Source organism: Crinia signifera, chromosome 4 (genome assembly GCF_055691185.1).
Source record: "Crinia signifera chromosome 4, ASM5569118v1, whole genome shotgun sequence".
In the NCBI taxonomy this organism is placed as follows: domain Eukaryota; kingdom Metazoa; phylum Chordata; class Amphibia; order Anura; family Myobatrachidae; genus Crinia; species Crinia signifera.
In genome coordinates, this window is record NC_139220.1 from 184823007 (window position 1) to 184846877 (window position 23871).

Here is a 23871-nt window from a genome sequence, read left to right on the forward strand (position 1 = left end):
GAGGCACCGTGCCCAAAGCATGGCGAGCAAAGCGACACCTATACAGTGTCCATGTCAGCATAGACACACAAAAATGTAAAGCCCATGCCGACCTTTTTGATGTCGACCTTTTCCATGTTGGTCTAATGCTTGTATTGACCTAATGCATGTCGACGTAGTGACTGTTGACCTATAGTGGATGACCCTATGTCCCATACCCATTTCATAAAACTATATATACATAATTCTGACTTGTAATCACATTTCATGTGCAGTTAGATCTAGTTCATGATGAATTATATCATATCAACACGGTTAGATTATTCTATGATACAAATCTCCAAACAATCTCAAGCGATTGTGAACTGGTGATGAACAGCTGCATTCTAGATGGTGATCTGGTGGCCTTTAAATAGTCTCACTGTAAAAGCAAGTTGTGAGACGCAGAACAGAAGCATCCAGGTAAGGTACAGTATAGATGGATTTACCATTGTCTATTGTCATTGGGGTAAGGTAACATCTATTAACCAGTATTAAACATTATGCTAATAGCGTCTTTTATATACTGTAATTACTCTAATATACTAACACATTAGCTTTACTATGGACATATATACCATTACCATGTCATATTTATTTTCAAATTCTGAAAGCTCCACTGACAGTTGTCAGCAGTAATGAGATTTATTAGAATTTTAAATATGATTTAATTAAACTGAAATTTATAATAATTATGTTTTTATTTATAGTATGTGTGTTACTAACAAGTTGAATAAAGTGCAGTATTTGAAGATAAGCTGATGCTGTACTAAAATTGTGCAACTCAAAAGAGATTTTTGTGCCATTTATTTCTCCCTTACCCACTACCAAAATTTCTTCAGCAGTGCCCCCAACCTCTGAGATGCACTCCCTTGGCAAGTTGGATTTTTCCCCATCTTACTGTACCTTAAGTTACTGTACCTTAAGAAGTGCCTTTTTACTAAAGCCTACCAATGCTCCTCATAACTTTATCTACTCCCTCAAATCTTATCTCCTTCCTAGTTTGCCATTTACTCCCACCTTGTACTATTCAAGGCCCTCTTGTTCCCATTGCACCTTTATAACCAAGCTCCTTGTCTTTTATCTCTTCCCCTTCATCAACTCTGACACTGTTTGCCCACTGATACATGGATACAGGATCATTGATGTACCATTTATGGGGTCTGGTTAAGGGTTCTCTATGCCCTAGGCTAATACACTTATAGCACCAATGTAATTTTTATGACATTGACACATAGCTGCCTACCCTCCTGCATTACACAGGAGACTCCCTGAATTAGCAGCAATCTCCCTCTCTCCCTCATTAGTCTAGCAATCTCCCTCATTTCACCTAGCCCACATTACACTGTTACATTTTGGGGAAAAAGGAATAAGAGATAAGGTGCCCATACACGGTCCGTTTAACGGATCCGTTCGGCACTTAATTAGCACGCATCGCATCAGATCGCATGCCTTGTGCATGCAGTGTGCATGCACTGCGATCCGATGCGATGTGTAGCTAGTACAAAAAGTATGTGCAGTACATACTTTTTGTACAGTACTATGTGATGCGCGGGAGCGTGCATCGCATAGTACTGAACGGAGCCGGCGAAAACGGACCGTGTATGGGCTGCAATAGATACATTTACATTGAATCATCAGCGCCATTTCCCAGCACTTTACCAAGTATAGTAGCTCTTACTAACTGCATTTGTATATAAGTAATTTTAAAAGATTGCTCTCAGATGTAGCAGTGCACACCCACACTTCTAGGTGCCACTTTTATCATCTCTTTTCACAATCTCTCCATATATGGAACTAGACACACCCTTTGGGAGGAACATGACACGCATCCTCAATGTGGAACTTTGCAAAATTCTATTACCAACTAAAATCTCCCTGAAACTAGTTTTCAAAAGTAGGCAAGTATGCATTGACATTCATATGGTGCAGGTAACAAAAGTTATACATCTGACATACAGTATTTGATCTATTTATTTCTGTACAGTGTGAAGAAAATTTTGTTTCTTAGGGAATGCATGAAAGAGCCTAAAGATAATTGCATGCAGGTCTTCAGGTGACACAGCTGTATGACCAGTCACTTTAAGAACTGTAGTCTCCATCCCACCTCAGTGTGGGTGTATACCTAACAAGCTTCTATAATAGATTATAATATAAGCTCTGTGACTACTGTCAGTATTAAATGAAATATGTCTGTCAACATGTGGCCCTCCAGCTTCTATGGAACTACATATCCCACCATGCTCTGCTCAGTAGCATGCCCTAATAGCAAACCTGTGACAGAGCATGCCCGGATGCTACAGATATATGTTTTAAAAACTCTTGGTCTACATTTTACTTCCCATTTGTCCCTTGTATGAACCCCCCCCCCCCCCTCCCCAATATATGAGCCTTGAACGTTCTTCAAAGTATTTACTATACAAACAGTTCTTTGACATGACAGTTAGGTGCTGATTAGTTGGTTGTTTATCACTCTTCATTTTATCACTTTTTAGTGCGTTTGGCCCTGTATCTCATACATTTCTATTGCTCCCTTCATCTTCTACAGTAGGTACTTTCATCGCTCGGGTTTCCTTGCGCCCATTGCCTATACAAAGTCCGCTCTCATCCTTGCACCATTATGTGCTCCTCTCCTAGCCATGGTCATTTCTTGCATAAGAATATAATGAAGATACAGTAGAGATTTAAAGTAAAGCTAAAAGACTCTTATTGATTATAAGTGCTGTGGTGCACAAAGCTATGCTGCAGTCATGGATTGATGCAACCCCACCCACATTAGAATTATTTCATGATAAACGTTATCATGTTTTCTTTATCATGATTGGATTTAAGCCATTTTATAGGAGAGCTATGTGGGAGAGCTCATGACTTTGAGCGTAGATATTAACCATAAACGCCATGACTTTCTGAAGCAAACTTATTGGTACAGTATAGTGCTTGTCAAATTTCGGGTGACCTCTTCCCCGATAGACATAACACTTCCTGAAATCTCTCTGTGGGATGGAAGGGGGCTGTGGTGGGCCCCTAGGTCTTGTTGTCTTGCTACCGCTCCACTAATTTAGAATGGAAAACATGTCCTATGTCTAGTATGGATGGACAAATTTAATGATTCAGTTGTATAATGAGGAAAACTTGTGGTTAAATATTCAATTTCACATTGGGGCTGATTCAGATCTATTTGTTTATGTTCGATTTCATCCTCAACCCAGATGTTCGCAGTTTGCACATGCATATATGCGATTATGTGCATGTGCAAACCCCGGGAGTGAAACGGCTTCCGCTCCAGGGGCGGGTAGTGGGCGACATCAGGCGTTGCCTGCTCGGGGCAGGCGGGTGACATCACATGCCATCAGTGTCACCCCGATGTGCGGATAGCCGCCTGAATAACAGTCAGTCTAGACTGACTTTAGCTACCAAAGGGGAGAAAAATCATTTGATGTTGAGGGACCATGGGGATGCGAGGGGATGTGTCAGAGAACACATCCCCTTGCATGTTACAGAGGGGATTTGTGTGGGCCGCAGGCAGCATTTACCTGTTTGCTAGGCTGCAATTACATGAACCATAGTGAACAGGTCTGAATAAGGCTCTTTGTCATATAATGTGGATGTCTGGTTGGTTATATGTTGTAATATACACTACTAAAAAAAAGGGAACACTTAAACAACACAATGTAACTTCTGTGTAATCAAACTGTCCACTTATGAGGCAACACTGATTGACAATCAATTTCGCATGCTGTTGTGGAAATGGAATAGACAACAGGTGGAAATTATAGGCAATTAGCAAGACACCCCCAATAAAGGAGTTGTTCTGCAGGTGGTGATCACAGACCACTTCTCAGCTCCTATGCTTTCTGGCTGATGTTTCGGTCACTTTTGAAAGCTGGGGGAGCTTTCACTCTAGTGGTAGCATGAAACGGCGTCTACAACCCACACAAGTGGCTCCGGAAGTGCAGCTCATCTAGGATGGCACATCAATGCGAGCTGTGGCAAGAAGGTTAGCTGTGTCTGTCAGCAAAGTGTTCAGAGCATGGAGGCACTACTAGGAGACAGGCCAATACATCAGGAGACGTAGAGGAGGCTGTAGGAGGGCAACAACCTAGCAGCAGGACCGCTACCTCCGCCATTTTTGTGCAAGGAGGAACAGGAAGAGCACTGCCAGAGCCCTGCAAAATGACCTCCAGCAGGCCATAAATGCATGTGTCTACTCAAACGGTCAGAAACAGACTTCATGTGGGTGGTATGAGGGCCCAACGTCAGCTTACAGCCCAACACCTGGCATTTGGCATTTGCCAGAGAACACCAAGATTGGCAAATTCTCCACTGGTGCCCTGTGCTCTTCACAGATGAAAGCAGGTTCACACTGAGCACATGTGACAGAGTCTGGAGAATGTTCTGCTGCCGGCAACATCCTCCAGCATGACTGGTTTGGCAGTGGGTCAGTGATGGTGTGAGGTGGCATTTCTTTGGGGGGCCACACAGCCCTCCATGTGCTTGCCAGAGGTAGCCTGACTGCCATTAGGTACCGAGATGAGATCCTCAGACCCCTTGTGAGATATTCTGGTACAGTTGGCCCTGGGTTCCTCCTAATGCAAGACAATGCTAGACCTCATGTGGCTGGAGTGTGTCAGCAGTTCCTGCAAGAGGAAGGCATTGATGCTATGGACTGGCCCGCCTGTTCACCAGACCTAAATCCACTTGAGCACATCTAGGACATAATGTCTCGCTCCATCCACCAATGCCACGTTGCACCACAGACTGTCCAGGAGCTGGCGGATGCTTTAGTCCAGGTTTGGGAGGAGATCCCTCAGGAAACCATCCGCCACCTCATCAGGAGCATGTCCAGGAATTGTAGGGAGGTCATACAGGCACGTGGAGGCCACACACACTACTGAGCCTCATTTTGACTTGTTTTAAGGACATTACATCAAAGTTGGATCAGCCTGTAGTGCAGTGGTTCCCAAACTTGATATCCCAGGACTCTAAAGCATCAGCATTTCTTTCCCTTAGGTCAAAAGTAAATAGTTTTATATGTCATACTAAGGTTTAATTATGGATGAGGGACAGGATTAGCTTCTGTTTGTCCACATATTTTATTATTGACGGCCCACCAGCAATGTTTGTGCCTTTAACATTGATCATAAATAAACTGAATTGGTCCTGGATCAACAATCCACCCCTGCAAGTGTCCCGAGGCACCCCAGGGAGCCACGGCACACAGTTTGGGAACCACTGCTATAGTGTGTTTTTCCACTTTAATTGTGAGTGTGACTCCAAATCCAGTCTTCCATGGGTTAATAAATTTGATTTCCATTGATAATTTTGTGTGATTTTTGTTGTCATTACATTCAACTATGTAAAGAACAAAGTATTTAATAAGAATAATTCATTCATTCAGATCTAGGATGTGTTATTTTAGTGTTCCCTTTTTTTTTTTGAGCAGCGTAAATTGATAGATTATTCACAGCTGAGTATAATGTGACAAACATGTTATTAACTGTACATTTATAATCTTTGCAATGATGTAACTACTATACTGCAGAGATTTGACTGTAACATATTGTGATTAAAATATTCAAATGCTGTTTCAATAAAGTTATTTAAAAAAATGTAAAGCAAGCTCAAATGTTTCAATAAAGTTATTTTTTTTAAATGTAAAGCTATTTCTATGTCCAGATAATAAAGTATGCAGACATTTTGTAAACAGAAAACATAACAATAGAATGCTTGTTTAAACAAATATTAACAGAAATATCCCAAGTTATTTTTTAAAAATAAATATTACAGTCAAGCAAGGTAAAAAGATAGGATGCTTGTCACTCACAGTAACATCTTGTCATGCAGGATGAAGAACTAAAAATTCAATATACACAATAAATTTAACTGATAATAAATGTATATAAATGTGTGTACATGTAAGAGAGCGCCACACGATTGGAACTACCGGAAAAAAAAAAATGTATTCTGTTAAAAATAATCAATAAAATATTACGTAAAAAAAGACAGTTATGCAATAAGGAATAAACTTTAAAAATATACTCATAAGTCACAGTATAAACAATCAGAAAAAAAAGGTAATTTCCTTGGTATATAAAACTACCATAGCATTCAAATATGCCCAACTCTGGAAAGTTAGTAAATACTTTTTGCAAGAGCCACCTTCACTTTAGATAACCTGAAATTGGTCGGGTGGCCTTATACTTATGCAGATGGAAGTTTGTGGTAATAACTGTAATTATCCCGATATTGTGGATAAGAGTTAATAACGGTAAGGTTATTATAATTGATTTGTTGTCCTGGTTACAAGCTGTTTGGCAAGTCTTTATTTATGGTCAGCGCGGCTTGAGTCTTTCTGGAAACTCACTACAGCGCATCTACAACCTCCTCCTGCATAGGATGGCTTGCTCTTTGCAACAACCAACAAAGGGCAGTCCGTCAACAGGCAACGAGCCATCTGAATATTGCTGAACCATCATAACTGTGTGGTGTATAAGTGTATATTGAATTTTTATCTCTACTTTCAATAAGGCAATTTCCAGATTGCCACTGGGAGCAGCCTCAAGTAATGAATTATTTTTGACGCATAAGTGATAACTAATTTTATTTGATATATAATTAATTAGTTAATATGTTTAATCTCTAAGTGGAGCGTTGTATTTACTGTATATCAATTTGCGCCGTATTGCTTCTTTGCTAGGATGAATAACTTACTGATCTTCGGAGCAACATTTCTCGTGGTTTCAGCTGTAAATGTTCTGGATGACGAATGGAACATTTGGAAAATTAACTACGGTAAGAAAGTGAAGCTTTAATTTGCATTTTGCTTAAATTTACTAAAATGGGAGTTCTATTAAAGATGGGACCCAGTGCAACCAATCAGATTCTATTTCTTATTTATTTAGCACCTACTAGAAGATAATAGATAGAATCTGATTGGTTGCTATGGGTGAGGAGAAAGTGAGCGACCCGCACCATATATGGTACGTCAAATATTCATATAGGTTATTTGTATGTGTGAATGGCAATGAGCCCACCTATAGGAAGTGTGTTATATATATATATACTTTCCTCCTAGGTTGAGGGTGCAGTCAACTGATTTAATAAATGTGAACTTATGTAAAGAAGAAAAGTAAATCAGTTTCAATGTGACGCACTCCTTATTCACAAAAAATGTCAAAAATTGACTAAAATTCAAATATATCTTTATTAAATAGTACAGAACAATTTATCTTTATTAAATAGTACAGAACAATTATAGTGGTAGGTATCACTTACAGGTCATCATTATTTTCAGTGGTAATCTCAAATTTTTATTATTTATTAAATAGTGCTTGACCCGATAATATGTTTCCCTGTATCAGGGATTATAGTGGCGAAAAAATTAAAATAAGATGATAGATATAGAGAAAAAGAAATTTGTAGAAAGATTAAAATTAGTCTCTGTTGGCCGTTAGTATTAAGTATTATAGAGACGGTTCCTGTTAATATTTCAGGTAAGTACGGTACATTCTTCTTGGCTAAAATGTAATTAGTGAATGGGTTTTATTCCCAACTCTGCAGCTAATGTCGTTTTATATTGCGTGCTTTATAGAGTAATCTCTTTCGACTGTTCACATGTGTATACTGTATTCTAGGATATCAGATATGAAGATGGGTGGTGACCTGCCGTACGGCCTAGTAAACCACTTCTTTCTTCAAATCCTGTCAGTTGAGTCAAGAGTCATATACGTATAGATACGTGCATTGATTTACTTATAATGTAGATATAGTAAGTGGTTGTGCTCTTAGTTCCGTGTTTCCCTATGCCTGTATCTGACAGGTATTAGGTGAGATGTACCTTACACATTTATTGTTATGACACTCATATAATAGCGCATTATCAAATGTATGTTAGAACCACATTTGTGATTTTCAAGCGCTCATGATTATCTCAAATGCGTGGTACTTAGCAATAGGCTTAGAGCAAATTGCCCAGTCTGTACTATAAGTTTTGCAATTCATCAATTATTGTTCAGATACATTCGTGCAGATTGGTCAGAGCAAATTGCCCAGTCTGTACTATATACTTTGCAACTAATCGTGCATGTAATTTTTATTCAGACATTTTCTGCAGACAGATCAGAGCAAATTGCCCAGTCTGTACAGTATATATTACAACCAATCACACGTGCAATTTGCTGTTTCAGATATATTCGTGCAGATTGATCAATTAATGCCAATTCTGCAGGAGATGATTTATGTATCAATTATATTCTGAAATTAATACAATTGCATGCCACTACATAATTCTGGCTGTCAGCTAGATATTTGCAAAACATTAGAGTTGTTTGACATGAATCACTGCCATTTTATTACACGTTTAATATTACCGATTACTAAGTGAGTAACTCTTGACTTATATGTGCGCCCACCCTTAATAGGGCTTCCGCAATATCATTAGTATGTTAAAGATCACTTTCTGAGATGTACAGACGCCGGAGCGCTCTCAGTAAAGTAAGCGGCTCGCAGCACACGCTGTCAGGGACCGGGTCACTGAGCTCTGCCTGTCTTGCAGTGTCTCAAGTGCACCCCGCTGTCCCGACTGTGATACACGCTGCGGTGAGCGCTTGTAACACGCTACGTATTTAGAAACAGAGTTATAGATACATCAATACATTTGAATACATTTTAACCAATTAATTAACGGCTACAACAGAGCGAGTTGCCGATGCGCATTTTGCCTGTGTCGGCTTTTTCAAGGCTGACCTAAGTGCTATGGTTGCTATGGGTAACATCCCATCTTTAATAGAAATTGCGGGTTAAATTTAATAGGATGAGAGATTCAGAAAGTGCGAGAATAGGTAAGAAATCTCCATTTTTTTTTAAAGCGGCAATCATTTACACTGCACAATCAAACTGGTTTTGCAGGGTAAATACTTGCCGCTTTAAAAAACCTGATTGAATTTTAATAGGATGAGAGAATCAGAAAGTGAGAGAATTGGCAAGAAATCTCCATTTTTTTTTTTTAAGCGACAATCACTGCACAATCAAACTGGTTTTGCAGTGTAAATAATTGCCGCTTTAAAAAAACCTGAGTGAAATTTAATAGGATGAGAGATTCAGAAAGTGAGAGAATTGGTAAGAAATCTCCTTATTTTTTTTAAAGCGGCAATCATTTACACTGCACAATCAAACTGGTTTTGCAGTGTAAATAATAGCCGCTTTAAAAAAAACCTGAGTGAAATTTAATAGGATGAGAGATTCAGAAAGTGAGAGATTTGGTAAGAAATCTCAAGGTGTTTTTTAAGCGGCAATTATTTACACTGCAAAACCAGTTTGATTGTGCTGTGTAAATGATTGCCGCTTTAAAAAAAAAAAATGGAGATTTCTTACCAATTCTCTCACTTTCTGAATCTCTCATCCTATTAAATTTCACCCACCATCTTAGTAAATTTGCCACTAAATGTTAATTTTGAATAATAATTACCTCAGATTTAGGGGGGGTACACACCAGAACGATTAGGGCTCAATTCCATCAATCTGGATCCAATTCCGACCGATTGGATGCAGATTGTATGTAGATTGGGCATGTTTAGGTCCAATTCCGATCCGATTCCAATCCGATGCGCGTCCCCGCTGTCGTTTGGTCGTTTTTCAGATCCTACCTGCTGCAGTGAGGATCTGTAAAAGATCCATTCAACTGGATACAGACTCAGATCGGATTGGGATCAGATTGGATGCAGATCGTTAGCAGATTGTTAGCAGATTGTGTGCTCCAACAGATTGTGCGAAAATCACACAATCTGCTAACGATCTACTAACAATCAGGATCGTTCTGGTGTGTACCTGGCCTTACCGTTACCTGAACAGTAAATGTCAGTTTGTACACATCTGTTAAGCAGGAAAGGAATATAGAAATAAAAAAGAAGAAACATACAGAAGACAAATTTGGGACGCAAACTGGCAAAAAGTGCAGCAGCACAACCATTTGGCTGAGCAGGGCTTAAAGAATTACACTCTGGCTATGAATCACTTTGCCGATAAGGTAAGTTCTCAATTGCATTGTTTTCCTAATGAGCTTATTGTGCAGAAGGTATGGGTGCCCTCATATATGCTTAAACATAACAGTAGCTTTCATTATCAGGGGCAAGATAATCAACATTTACTTCCATCTTTAACTTTCTCTAACAGATAGGAATCAGCTTCCTAGCAAGGCTTAAATTGCTATTGCTAGGCACTCCTTGAGCCTAGTGGAACCATGTTGTTGGGGCACCTACTGCTGGTTACATACTAGAACTCCTTTTGTCCGAGCAAGAGAGATTTGCTGTACACACTGTACAATTTTATGAATGAAAGAATGATATTTTATACAATCCTTCATTTTACATGATATCTTCTTCTGCTAGGCACTGTCTAGATAAACCTCTGCACCAAATACTAATATTTATTAACACTATAGTGTCATGAATCGGGGTGTAAGAAACGCTACCTTCCTCTCAAGTGTCTCTCCAGGCTTGCTCTGCGCTATGTTCCTGGGAAGGTGGTGTCGTGTCTGCATGCTGCATCCAGACTGACATCCTTCCGGCATCCTCTGAGTCTGAGTCTGCCTCACCCTGTGTTTCCCCATTACTGCAGGCCACAGCCCACAAACCAGAGTTCCCTCCATTCTCTGGGGATGGGTGATGCCATCTTGGATTTAGTAATATCATACATCCCAATTGTCCCAGTTACCGCCCGGGGACGGCAGTATCCCACGGCAGGGGGGGGGGGCAGTTGGGAGTCCCCATGTCACCCGGTGAATAGACGCTGTGTGCATGCACACAGGGCCGGTGTAAGGCTTCTCAGCACACTAGGCAAAACTTTGACCTACTGAACCCCCCCCCCCCCACACACACACACCCCAAAGTCCCCTGCTTTCCCTGGAGGCCTCCCTTTGACACCCACAACAGAGTACAAGGAGGAGGGGGAAGTAAAGTAGGGAAGTATGCCTCAAGGAAAAGTATGGTGGTGAGGTCTTAGAAGTTGCACATTTCTCATAGACAACCATGATTTTTTGATAGGCAGACTTGGTGGCGCCCCCTCAGATCCTGGCGCCCTAGGCAGCTGCCTAATTCTGCCTAATGGTAGAGCCGGCCCTGCATGCACATCATCTATTCCTGCAATCAGAGGGGCTGGGGGATGGCCAGAAGCTTACAGAGCTGCTAGCCATGCCCCCACAGCAGCGAAACATGCCCCCCGTTGCCACTAGGCCATGCCCCCGAATTTCAGGAGATTCCCGCTACGGGACAGTTAGGAGTTATGTAGATCTATTCACCGGAACCATATTTTGTTATTGTCTTTCTGTTTATTTTTATTTTTATGTGTTTCTTACTCTATACTTTTGGGCTATCAAGATGTAAGAAATGTATTTATTGCATTACAACATAGTTTGATTTATTGATCTCCATTTTTTATATCATTATATGTGGATGAAAATACACAAAATACTGTATGTAGTAACTAGGGATGTGCACCGGCCACTTTTGTGTTTTGGGTTCTGATTACCTTGAGATTTTGGGTTCTAATGGGTTCTGCCAAAACACCCCCAAAACGTTTTGTGTTTGGATTTTTTTGGTTTTGGGTTCTGTTTTTTTTTTTTTAAAAAGCATAAAAACAGCTAAAATCGCAGCATTTGTTTTTTTTTTTGTTCCTACACTATATTAACCTCAATAACATTCATTTCCACTCATTTCCAGTCTATTCTGAACACCTCACAATATTGTTTTTAGGGCAAAAGGTTGCACCGAGGTAGCTGGATAACTATGCTAAGCCACACAAGAGTGCGGCACAAACACATGGCTCATGTAAGAGTGTCACTGCAGCGGTAGATACGGCAGTACTAGGCACCAGACAGGTAGATAAGGCAGTACTAGGCACAAGACAGGTAGATACGTCAGCAATACTAGTATGTGCACCAGCAGAATTTATAATAATTAATTTTATTATCAGGTACTGCTGGTGCACGTCAGTGCACCAGCAGCATGGAATTATTTTTTACAGTCCCACGCAGCACAAGTATTATTTTTTAATTAAATTATATATAGCAGCCTAGTATGTAGTTGTACTATTAGGTAGGTACACTTAGGCAGTAACACTGCCAGTGGCAACAGTGGACTGAGTAAATAATAATGGCAAACTCTATTCACAGTATTCAGTTCAGGCAGCACCAGTGGACTATATATAATTAAATTAATTATTAATAATATAGCAGCCTAGTAGGTAGAGAAACTAAACTACTAGGTTGGTAGGCAGTAGCACTGCCAGTGGACACCACAAAAGGTAGATACACACCACCAGTAGCAGACTATTATGAACCAGCAGAATTTATAATAATTAATTTTATTATTAGGTACTGCTTGGCAGTGGCACTCGGTGGCAGTCACATGCAGTAAAGGTATTATTTTTTAATTAAATTATAAATTATATATAGCAGCCTAATATGTACTAGGTATGTACACTTAGGCAGTAGCAATGCCAGTGGCAACAGTGGACTGAGTAACTAAATAATACTGGCAGATTCAGTGCAGGCAGCACCAGTGGACTATATATATATATATATATATATATATATATATATATTTAATTATTAATATAATTTATATAATATTACAGCACTAGAGGTAGGCCCCACCACAGAGGAGACAGTAGTACTACAAGTACACAGTTAGACTGTCCTCCTTGCTAGGGAGATCCCACCCTAAGCAGAGAGGAGAACAGAGTACACAGCAGCACTGAGGAGACAGCCCCATCGAATAAAATTATTACAGCACAGCACACCAGAGGTAGACCGCACAGAGGAGACAGTAGTACTACAAGTACACAGTTAGACTACACAGCAGCACTGAGAGACAGCCCCAGCGAATAAAAAATATTTCATTCAAGCTCAAGTTTAAGCCCCAGCAGCAGCACCAACACACCCTCTCCCAACCCACTACTAGACTGGAGTGAAGATGGCGGGCGCAGCAGCCGCTATTTAAAGTCTCGCGAAATCCGGCGCCGGGAGATGACGTTCTGACCACGTGGACGGACCCGAGTCAGGCGGAAATCTCTGAGCGCTGCTCGGAACCGGGCTCCGAATGATGACGTCCGTGGGGGCTCGAATCTCTGGAATCCGAGTCTGCACATCTTTAGTAGTAACTAAGCATAATTACATAAACATTTGACTATATTAATATTTTTTTACAGACTGTTCAAGAACTTATGCCCCGAAAAAGCTCATGTTATATAAGGCAAAATAAAACAAAACCAGAAATTTCTCCAGAGCCAGCACTGGTTTCTTCTTGTGATGCAAAGAAAAAGAAAAGAGTCCCTGAACATGTGGATTGGAGAGAGTCGGGGTGTGTTACTCCTGTTAAAAATACAGGGTTGCTTTGTGGTGCATCTTGGGCTTTTGCCACGGTAAGGAAATACTACAATTATATATATAATTATTGTTATATTTTAACAGGTTATTTTTTGCAGATAGAAACATTAACAAAATTGCAAAATAGACGTTAGCATATATTTTCTACTTATCTGAACAAAAGTGATCACTTAAGCATTATAAATATAAACACAATGCAGTTTTACTTAGGAAGTTTTCACATACTTGCCTACTTTTGAAAACTAGTTTCAGGGAGATTATAGTTAACAGTAGAATTTTGCACAGCGCTCCATTGAAGGGGGTGTCATGCTCCACCCACAGGGCGTGTCTAGTTCCATGTATGAAAAGATTGTGAAAAGAGATTGTGAACGTGGCACCTAGAAGTGTGGGTGTGTACTGCTACATCTGTGAGGAATCTTTTGAAAAGACTTATATCCAAATGTAGATGAGCCCCAAAGCAGTTAGTAAGAGCTACTATACTGTAATGTAAATGTATCTATCTCTCATTCCTTTTTCCCCCAAAAAATGTAACAGTATAACGTGGGCTAGGTGAAATGAGGGAGATTGCTAGACTAATGAGGGAGAGAGGGAGATTGCTGTTATTTCAGGGATCTCCTGCAGAATGCAGAAGGGTAGGCAACTATGAGTTTACCTATACACTTTTAGTTAACAGGCATCTTTTCTGCTTGAAAATGTAAAGCAACAGGGGAACTTGCCTCTCTGACCTGAGTGGAGATCCAAGTTAAAGAATATAAGGGTCATAAATGGAATTGACATAATATATTACCTGGAAGCTCAGACCTGTGACCTGCCTTTCAGAATATTTCAACAGTAACAGTCTGCCACATTGTTCTTGGTATTATGGTTACATAACTGGCCATTGAAACTCACTATTTTGGCAGGAAAGCTTAGCTGTATAATTCTGTTTCTTTTTTTTTCAATTGAGTAGTTCTTTAAATACGACGAGAGTTGTTTGATAAGTGTGGCAAATTTCTGTTTCTGGACAGAATTACACAAATGGGCCCTTTAAATTGATTGCCCATCCACCCTATTCTCCAGATTTTGCCGTGAGCGACTTCTTCCTGGTTCCAAAGCTGGCTTTTTGGGAAGAAATTCTCAGAAGTCATCGCCCACAATGAGTATTTTGCAGGCTTTGAGACAATATTCAAGGCATCCACCAATGTGGCAAAAAAAAAAAAACGACCACCACGACACCCATGGACTAGGAAGAGAGCCGCAGGATGTGCTTGTTTACATCCTGTAGCTCCTCCTCCCGAATACCGCTATTGGCCACCTAGCAGCCTAGCGACTCCTGATTGGCCGCTAGATCCCGCAAGGAGGCCAATATAGGCATTCGCGAGGAGAATCTGCAGGCTGTAAACAAACACATCTTTGCGGCTCTCTTGTTAGTCCGTCGGTGTCGCAGTGGTTGATTTGTTTGTTTGCCAAGTCCGTGGATGCCTACATGGACAGAAGAGGACGGCATCTAAACTGGAGGACCCACGTAAGTATGGTTTCCTTCCACAGGTACCCTAATTGGATATCTTCAGGACCAGCGGACGGGGGAGACCTACCTACATGTCAAGATAGGTACGTATCTGTATAAGTGGGCTCTAAATGTAATAAAGTTTTATTTTTCTGGTGTCAGTGTGTATTTATTGGTTCTGCTGTGGAACTAAGAGTCCCAGCAAGCCCATTAATGGGCCGCATGCGGGGACTTGTGGTTCTCCAAGTCCCAGTATGCGGCACAGGCTTGCTGGGACTCATAGTTCCACAGCAGAACCTAATTGCTTTTTCCTATTTTTACACATTATCAGCCCGGTGGCCACCGCAGACGTGCAGGCTTCTGCCAAATACGCCTGGAAAATGAAGTGTATTTTCCAGGCGTATTTTACCGGCAATTAGCGGCTGTATCCCGAGATGCGCTGCTGGCAGTAAGGCAATGATACACTGATGTCAGTGAGCCAGGGATGCACTGCTGGCAGTGATGTGCTGCTGTCGGTGATGCAGGTGTGTGCTGCTGTCAGTGAGGCAGTGATGCTGTGAATGATGCTGTGGCTATGTGATGAGACAGTTGGAAGTAGTTTCAGTATGCAATTATGCTTGGAACAATGTACTTGTTTAAAATAGGGCCTAATTCAGTCCTCATCGCAAAGCATCTTTTTTCTTAAACGGACAAAACCACATTGTACTGGGACATGAAAAAGGTCTACATGAAAAAATGTCAACATGAGGTTTCACTTTTTTATGGTGTTTATGTCGACAAAGGTCAACTGGAATGTCATAAACCTGCATTGCCCGGTACATTCTTTTGTTCTACCTCTATGCCGACTGGGAAGGTAAAGTATGAACAAGTCATTTCCCAAAAAAAATCATGAAAAACTCATGTCAACCTTTTTCCACGTCGACCTTTCTCATGTCGGAGGTTTCCATTTGTCGACCTTTTGGTGATTTTTACATAATGCATGTCGACCTTTTTCATGTGTTGACCTTTTGACTGTCAACCAATAGTGGTCAACCTTTTGACTGTTGACCTAATAACCGCATCCCATAATCTAGAATCCAGCTTTATTTAACTACAGTATATACGCCACTCTTCAGAAGGGACAGACTTATATATGTATGTGGATTATATGTGATTACAGGTGACCGTCCTTGAATCACGTTACTGTATCAAGCATAAGCACCTGCATACATTCAGCGAGCAGCAGTTGATAGACTGTGATGAGGAAAATGATGGATGCTGCGGTGGAAGTTTTCAGGCGGCATTTAAATATGTATCTTACAAAAAGATCATGGAGAGCAAGGACTATGAATATACACAATCGGTAACATACTTATTGAGTTATAAGAAAATATTACATTTTAATTAATGTTTTTGCACAATTTATTTTCATTATTTGATGTTTTATGCTAATTATTGAACAGAGAATGCTGCCTATATTGCTGAAAACAACCGAATTGGCCACAGTATCTATAGAAATGTTCTGTGACTACCAAATGAGCAATCTGATAATGCTTTATGAACATTTAGGGTCTTATTATAAGTAGAAATTGATTGGCTGTTATGGGCAACATCGCCACTACTTAATAAACATACTCCTAGTGCAGTGGTTCCCAAACTGTGCGCCTAGGCACCCTGGGGTGTTGGTGTTACAAGGCTCCTGCAAGGGTGCCTCGGGTTGGTGGTAAATCAAATTATTAATGATCAAAATGATAGGCAAAACCAGTGCTAGTAGCTGTCACTCATAGCAATCAGAGGCAAAACTGTACACCATCACACCACCACATAAATAGCCATAAGGACAGCAAGTCGGCACAATCTTCTTAATGTAATAGTTTTCTCCAAATTGATCAATAAAATGTTTTTATCCTTGGGGTGTCATGAAAAAAAATTGCTTATACTCAGTCTAGGGTGCCGTGATACAAGAAAGTTTTGCAATCACTGCCCTAGTGACTCCTTTATGTTGGCAGGTTTTATTTCCAGCCTAATGAACTCACCACAGCATAGGGGAGATGCATGAAAGGGCGTTATGGGGAAAGTGGTACCAGCACAGTCAGACCTGCTGCTCGATAGGGTGTGTATATTCTCTGCTGGCCATATCCCCTAAGTAAGCTGTGAGCGAATGTGTACGCTTACACGCGCCTGCACAGTGGAGAAATCATTCAATGGTTTCATCACCATCAAATGATTTTTCATCTGTTTGTTCTTAAAAGTATGCCTGGATTTACATTTCAGATGGAGGCTTTCTGATGAATTCTGGGTGGGCGTCTACTTCATGTGATGTCATCCGCCCGCTCCAAGCAGACAGGGCTGGGGTCCGCCTGGCTTTCTATGGGCACGCCCCTCATTTTTGTAGGCATGCCCATGAAACGATGGGCTGACCACAGTGAACTGTCACTCAGGAGTTGTGCTCGCTGGCAAATGAAAAATTTGCCAAAGGCCCTGCTGCGGAGGTTTGCACATGCACATTATTGCGCATGTGCATGCACAGACCGCCACCACCGGGGACTGGGACAAATCCGGACGTGTAGGTCTGAATCTGCTCCATTATGTGTGAAGGAGATGTGTTACAAGTGATAGGGGCATAATGCGCCCGTCATTATCGGTGCTGCTACTGTATCTTTAAGATAACATGCCAATCTATCATTTGATCTACGACATCGATTTAGACAGCCCCCCATGTTCTTTACCTGACACTTTCGCTAAGATCTTTTTGTCAGTGAGCCTCATTCACAGTTATTAACCCTTTCATTATCATTTTGTCTAAGCAATCTCATTGCATGTACAAGCCCAAGAAAGCAGTCAAATTAAATGTTACCAAATACTATCATCTGTCAGACCTGGAGAATATTGCAAAGTCTGTGGCAACAGATGGACCAGTAGCAGTAGTATTCGTCACAACTCCAGAATTCTTTCTCTATAATGGAGGTAAATTGCAATAAGACATCATAAAATCATGTATAGTGACTTATTTTTGTGTGATTTAAAAAAAATGTTCTTTATTTGCACTCATAGTATACCCACGTAGAGATGTGTGCTAAGCAATTTAGGGTAGCTGATTTCCTGGTGTCCAGATCTCCCATGGGGAGCACATACACATGCAGAGATTTGTGCTAAGCAATTTTGCTTCAGCAAAAAAAAAGGCTGGGTAGTGGTTCAGAATGAGAGATTGCGATCAGTATCTCTCATTCTGTACACACAGAGATATTTGCAGTCACTAACTAAGCAATCTGACTAGATTTTTGACTGCATGCACTGACTTAGCAAGCTCATCATCGTCTGTCAGGGCCATACACACAGAGATATCTGTTCTAACTTTCTAAGCAATATAGTCAGATCGCTTAGAAAACAGCACAAAATCGCTCAGTGTGTATGCCCCTATCCACTTTTGTTCCAGGTATTTTTTTCTTGCAATGTGTATACAGCTTGCGATGCTGATGTGCACCCCCATGGGATCGGCATCGCAAGCTGTATAAACATTGTGCTATTTGTGCTAACTGATTCACACCTGTTCCCTAACAATTTTAGCGAACAGGTAAACGCCGCCTGCCCAAAAGTTAGCTTGGATTGACTTTTCAACGCTGTCCTCCGAATTCAGGGCAGGCACTGACGTCATGTGACATCTGCCACCTATGTGCATGCACTTTAAGAGAGAGATGGAGCTGCAGGGGACAAATGATCCATCATGTTCTGTATACATAAGAGGAACAGGTGTTGATCAGTGGGCTCTGGGACTCATCTAAAAAGCTATTTCCTATATGCTGCAAATCTGCAGCCTAAATTGTGAAAAGTTTTTATCAGAGACATGAGATCTTCCTGCTGATCACAAAAGTGATCAGTTTATACCGGTATGGATCATTAGGTCACCAGCATGTTGGTCGACAGTCATTAAGTTGACACCATTAGGTCAACATGCATTGAGGTAAACATGCAGGAAGGTTGACATGACTGTATGTTGGGTTAGGTCGACAGGGTCATTAAGTCGACACAAGCATTAGGTCGACATGGGGGTAGGTTGAAAGTCAAAAGGTCGACATGGGGTTTTTTACATCTTTTTGTGCTGAAAGTCGACACAGTTGACATGGACGATAAAACGTAGCACCGCGTCACCTCCCATGGTTCGCTGTGCTCGCCATGTTTCAGGCATGGTGCCTTGATATGCTCGGCTCACTATTTTATTCTCCCACCACGTCCTAGTGGATGGTAGGACATGAAATACCACCTGTTGGCACATGTCGGTTCAAAGAAAATGTGAACCCCCCCATGTAGACTTTTTTACTACCCCATAAATGTTTACTGTCGACCTAATGCTTGTATTGACCTAATGACCCTGTCGACCTACAGTCCATGCAAGATAATTTCACCAAATTGATGAGAATTCAGCATTCCATCTTCCAAAAGAGTGAATAATTAAGGTAAACAGAAAAGGAAAAATACATTCCCTCTTAACACATGTGAAAGGTCTCCCACACAAACTCATTTATTAATTGAATGCAATTTCCAATGTTGAACAAAAATGTATTTCAGTTTTGTTCATAATGTCATCATTGTCTAGCCCAGAACTGATCTTTCATTGCTAATCTAATTGTATTTCTTGCAAAAGGTATCTATGATGAAGAATGTGCTTCAGATCAAATATTCGAGATGGCAATTGTAGGCTATGGATCCTCTTGTGGAAAAGATTATTGGATAATTAAAAATAGGTATTGTTTGTAATAATGTCAACAATGTATATACAGTAGGTTTACATTATGCTTTTGCATTGTGTGTTAATAAAGTATTAGCTAACACTAGTACACAGCTCTTCATGTCTTTAGCTAGTGAGTTCTAACACTTAGCTCTTCATGTCTTTGACTAGTCAGATCTAACACTTAGCTCTTCATGTCTTTGACTAGTGAGATCTAACACTTAGCTCTTCATGTATTTGACTAGTGTGATGTAACACTTAGCTCTTCATGTCTTTGACTAGTGAGATCTAACACTTAGCTCTTCATGTATTTGACAAGTGAGATGTAACACTTAGCTCTTCATGTCTTTGACTAGTGAGATGTAACACTTAGCTCTTCATGTCTTTGGATACAGAAATCCAGTACACAAATATTTACTAAGATGGGGGTTTTATTGAAGATGGGATGTTGCCCATAGCAACCAATCAGAATCTACTTCTTATTGATTTAGCATCCAGATAAAATCAATAGATAGAATCAGATTGGTTGCCCATTGCAACATTCTACAATGCCCTTTTGGCTATTGAGATCCAATACACAACTCTTAATGTCTTTGGCTAGTGAAATCCAGTACACAGATCTTCATGTCTGGCTAGTGAGATCCAGTACACAGCTCTTCATTTATTTGGCTAGTGAGATCCAGTACACAGCTCTTCATGTCTTTGGCTAGTGAGATCTAGTACACAGCCCTTTATGTCTTTGGCTAGTGAGATCCAGTACACAGATCTTCATGTCTTTGGCTAGTGAGATCCAGTACATAGATCTTCATGTCTTTGGCTAGTGAGATCCAGTACACAGCTCTTCATGTCTTTGACTAGTGAGATCCAGTACACAGCTCTTCATGTCTTTGGCTAGTGAGATCCAGTACACAGCTCTTCATGTCTTTGGCTAGTGAGATCCAGTACACAGCCTTTTATGTCTTTGGCTAGTGACATCCAGTACACAGCTCTTCATGTCTTTGGCTAGTGAGATCCAGTACACAGATCTTCATGTCTTTAGCTAGCGAGATTCAGTACACAGATCTTCATCTCTTTGGCTAGTGAGATCTAGTGCACAGCTCTTCATGTCTTTGACTAGCGAGATCCAGTACACAGCTCTTCATGTTTTTGGCTAGTGAGATCCAGTACACAGCTCTTCATGTCTTTGACCAGTGAGATCCAGAACACAGATCTTCATGTCTTTGGCTAGTGAGATCCAGTACACAGCTCTTCATGTCTTTGGCTAGTGAGATCCAGTACACAGCTCTTCATGTCTTTAGCTAGCAAGATCCACTACACAGATCTTCATGTCTTTGGCTAGTGAGATCTAGTACACAGCTCTTCATGTCTTTGACTAGTGAGATCCAGTACACAGCTTTTCATGTTTTTGGCTAGTGAGATCTAGTACACAGCTCTTCATGTCTTTGACTAGTGAGATCCAGTACACAGCTCTTCATGTATTGGCTAGTGAGATCCAGTACACAGATCTTCATGTCTTTGGCTAGTGAGATCCAGTACGCAACTCTTCATGTCTTTGGCTAGTGAGATCCAGTACACAGATCTTCATGTCTTTGGCTAGTGAGATCCAGTACACAGATCTTCATGTCTTTGGCTAGTGAGATCCAGTACACAGATCTTCATGTCTTTGGCTAGTGAGATCCAGTACAAAGATCTTCATGTCTTTGGCTAGTGAGATCCAGTACACAGCTCTTCATGTCTTTGGTTAGTGAGATCCAGTACACACCCCTTTATGTCTTTGGCTAGTGAGATCCAGTACACAGATCTTCATGTCTTTGGCTAGTGAGATCCAGTACACAGATATTCATGTGTTTGGCTAGTGAGATCCAGTACACAGCTCTTCATGTCATTGGCTAGTGAGATCCAGTACACAGCTCTTCATGTCTTTGGCTAGTGAGATCCAGTACACAGCTCTTCATGTCTTTAGCTAGCGAGATCCAGTACACAGATCTTCATGTCTTTGGCTAGTGAGATCTAGTACACAGCTCTTCATGTCTTTGTCTAGTGAGATCCAATACACATATCTTCATGTCTTTGGCTAGTGAGATCCAGTACGCAGCTCTTCATGTCTTTGGCTAGTGAGATCCAGTACGCATATCTTCATGTCTTTGGCTAGTGAGATCCAGTACGCAGCTCTTCATGTCTTTGGCTAGTGAGATCCAGTACGCAGCTCTTCATGTCTTTGGCTGTAGACATATAATATATGGATCTTAGAGGCCCATTTATCAAACCATATTTGCGGCTAAATCCCCAAAAACACACGTTTTCAGGGTTTGGCCCCAAATATTAAGTATCCCCAAAATGTATCATAGGGGGACCGCAGCAGAAATCTCCGATCCCTGCTGCGATCCTCCCTGCAGCGCCGCCGGCCACAACCCCCATAGGTTTCTATGGGGGATGCGAAGCTGCCCTATGTATCAACATCGGGCAGCCCGGCATCGCACCCCTGGGCTATCGCCATTCTAATATGGCGATAGCCCATTGTAGCCTATGGCTACAAATCGCACTGCCTGAGCAGGGCAGTGTGGTAAGAGGGGTCGGCGGGGGTCAGCGCATAACCGTGCATGCGCTGACCCCCCAGCTTCCGGATTAGGGCTTCGCAGGGACAGGCTCCTTTCGGAGCCCTGTCCCTGTGCCCTTAAAATTGATACATTGCCCCGATATGATCGCATTTTACAATGCGATCCTGGGCGGTAATATTCCGCCCAGATCACATTGTAAATGCGATCATGATAAATGTGCCCCTCTATGTCTTTGGTCAGTGAGATCCAACTCAAATGATATATATATGAGTAAATTTACTATGATGGGATGGCATTCACTCAGATTATTGGGGATATTCAATCCCAGGCGCCCATTCACTGTTGCCATTTCCAACAGCGTTGAAGACAGAATTTGACAAAACAGATTCGACTTGTAAACCAGTCAGATTTGTTTTGTCGGAAACGGCAGTTGATTGTTGAATTCACGTCCGTTTTTTGGCAATCCACAGCCATTTTTGCCGACATGCCCCCTTTTTGACAGTCGACAGACATAACATTGAATCCACCTGTCGAATACCTATCTAACTGGGTGAAAAGGGCCTGGGATTTTGACTGTCGGGTAGTTCCAACAGTCGTAATCCCGAATTGAATACTGCCCATATATTATCTGATTGGTAGAATCAGTAGAATATGATTGGTTGCTAAAGGCTACATCCCATCTTTTATAGAACTCTCCATCCCATCTTTTATAGAACTCTTATCTTAGTAAATTTACCCCTATACTGTACAAAATTAATATTCTGGCATTTGGCTACATACAAACCTAACTTTTTTGTTTGTTTTTTTCCTTACAGCTGGGGCAAGGAATGGGGTGAAGATGGTTATGCCAGAGTCAACTTCAAAAATCAGTGCTTTATTTCAGGCAATACGGCAGCAGTAGACATTGCAGATTCTGCATAAATATGAATGTATTCATATGCTTCATAGTTCCTCTTCCTTTCTACAAATGGGTCTTCTAAATAAATCTCAATAAAGAATAATACTCATGCTTTTCACAAATTGACTTGTCAATCTTTCATCACAGAAATAACTACTGTATATATATATATAACATAAAGATATCTTTGAAAAAAATACTGTCATTTGCAAATAGATTGTATAGCATTTTTCTTATAAATCATTTACCAGCTGTAGATTACTTTAAATAAATAAATGTTATGATGGGAAAAATGTTCCCTATTCATTTCAACACTATTTTCAGCTTCAAATAATAGGTGGAACCCCACCAAACTTAGGGCCTGATACAGTTATGTACAAAATTTACATATTTCCCACTTTTGCAATTCTGTCCACCAAAATGGAAATGCAGCAGATGTTGTCTATATGCATTGTATTTGCAATCTGTAAACATTACCTTAAATCACCTTTGTGACCGCTGGCTTGGTTTTGCCGGGCCGTGTGCAAATCTACGCATAGCACCGCAGACCTGAAAAATCTACATGCAGACCCGCAGACCCTAGAAATCTACATGCAGCCCCGCAGATCTGGGAAATCTATGTCCAGACCTGGGTAATCTACATGCAGCCTGCAGACACAGAAAATCTATGTGCAGCCCGCAGACCTGGGAAATCTGCGTGCAGCCCCGCAGACCCGGGAAATCTATGTCCAGACGCGGGAAATCTATGAGCATTCTGCAGACACGGGAAATCTATGTGCAGCCCGTATACCTGGGAAATCTACATGCAGCCCCGCAGACCTGGGA

At 41.0% G+C, this 23871-nt stretch overlaps 1 protein-coding gene across 1 annotated transcript; it reads left to right on the top strand.

The window, feature by feature from the left end:
* Nucleotides 1-334: 334 nt before the first annotated feature.
* Nucleotides 335-23168, top strand: LOC146072473 (cathepsin S-like). Its single transcript, XM_083179700.1, has 8 exons — nt 335-441; nt 6716-6810; nt 9900-10042; nt 13222-13434; nt 16045-16227; nt 17672-17831; nt 19507-19606; nt 22964-23168. Exons 2-8 carry the CDS (start codon nt 6717-6719, stop codon nt 23067-23069), a joined length of 999 nt encoding a protein of 332 aa, XP_083035826.1. The 5' UTR covers nt 335-441; nt 6716; the 3' UTR covers nt 23070-23168.
* Nucleotides 23169-23871: the final 703 nt, after the last annotated feature.

Bases quoted from the DNA above. Each gene is read 5' to 3' on its own strand.
- LOC146072473 (XM_083179700.1), top strand. From the start codon at position 6,717: ATGAATAACTTACTGATCTTCGGAGCAACATTTCTCGTGGTTTCAGCT. The intron at 6,811-9,899 runs GTAAGAAAGTGA...TCTGTTAAGCAG, and splicing joins CATTTGGAAAATTAACTACG to GAAAGGAATATAGAAATAAA. The intron at 19,607-22,963 runs GTATTGTTTGTA...TTTTCCTTACAG, and splicing joins TATTGGATAATTAAAAATAG to CTGGGGCAAGGAATGGGGTG.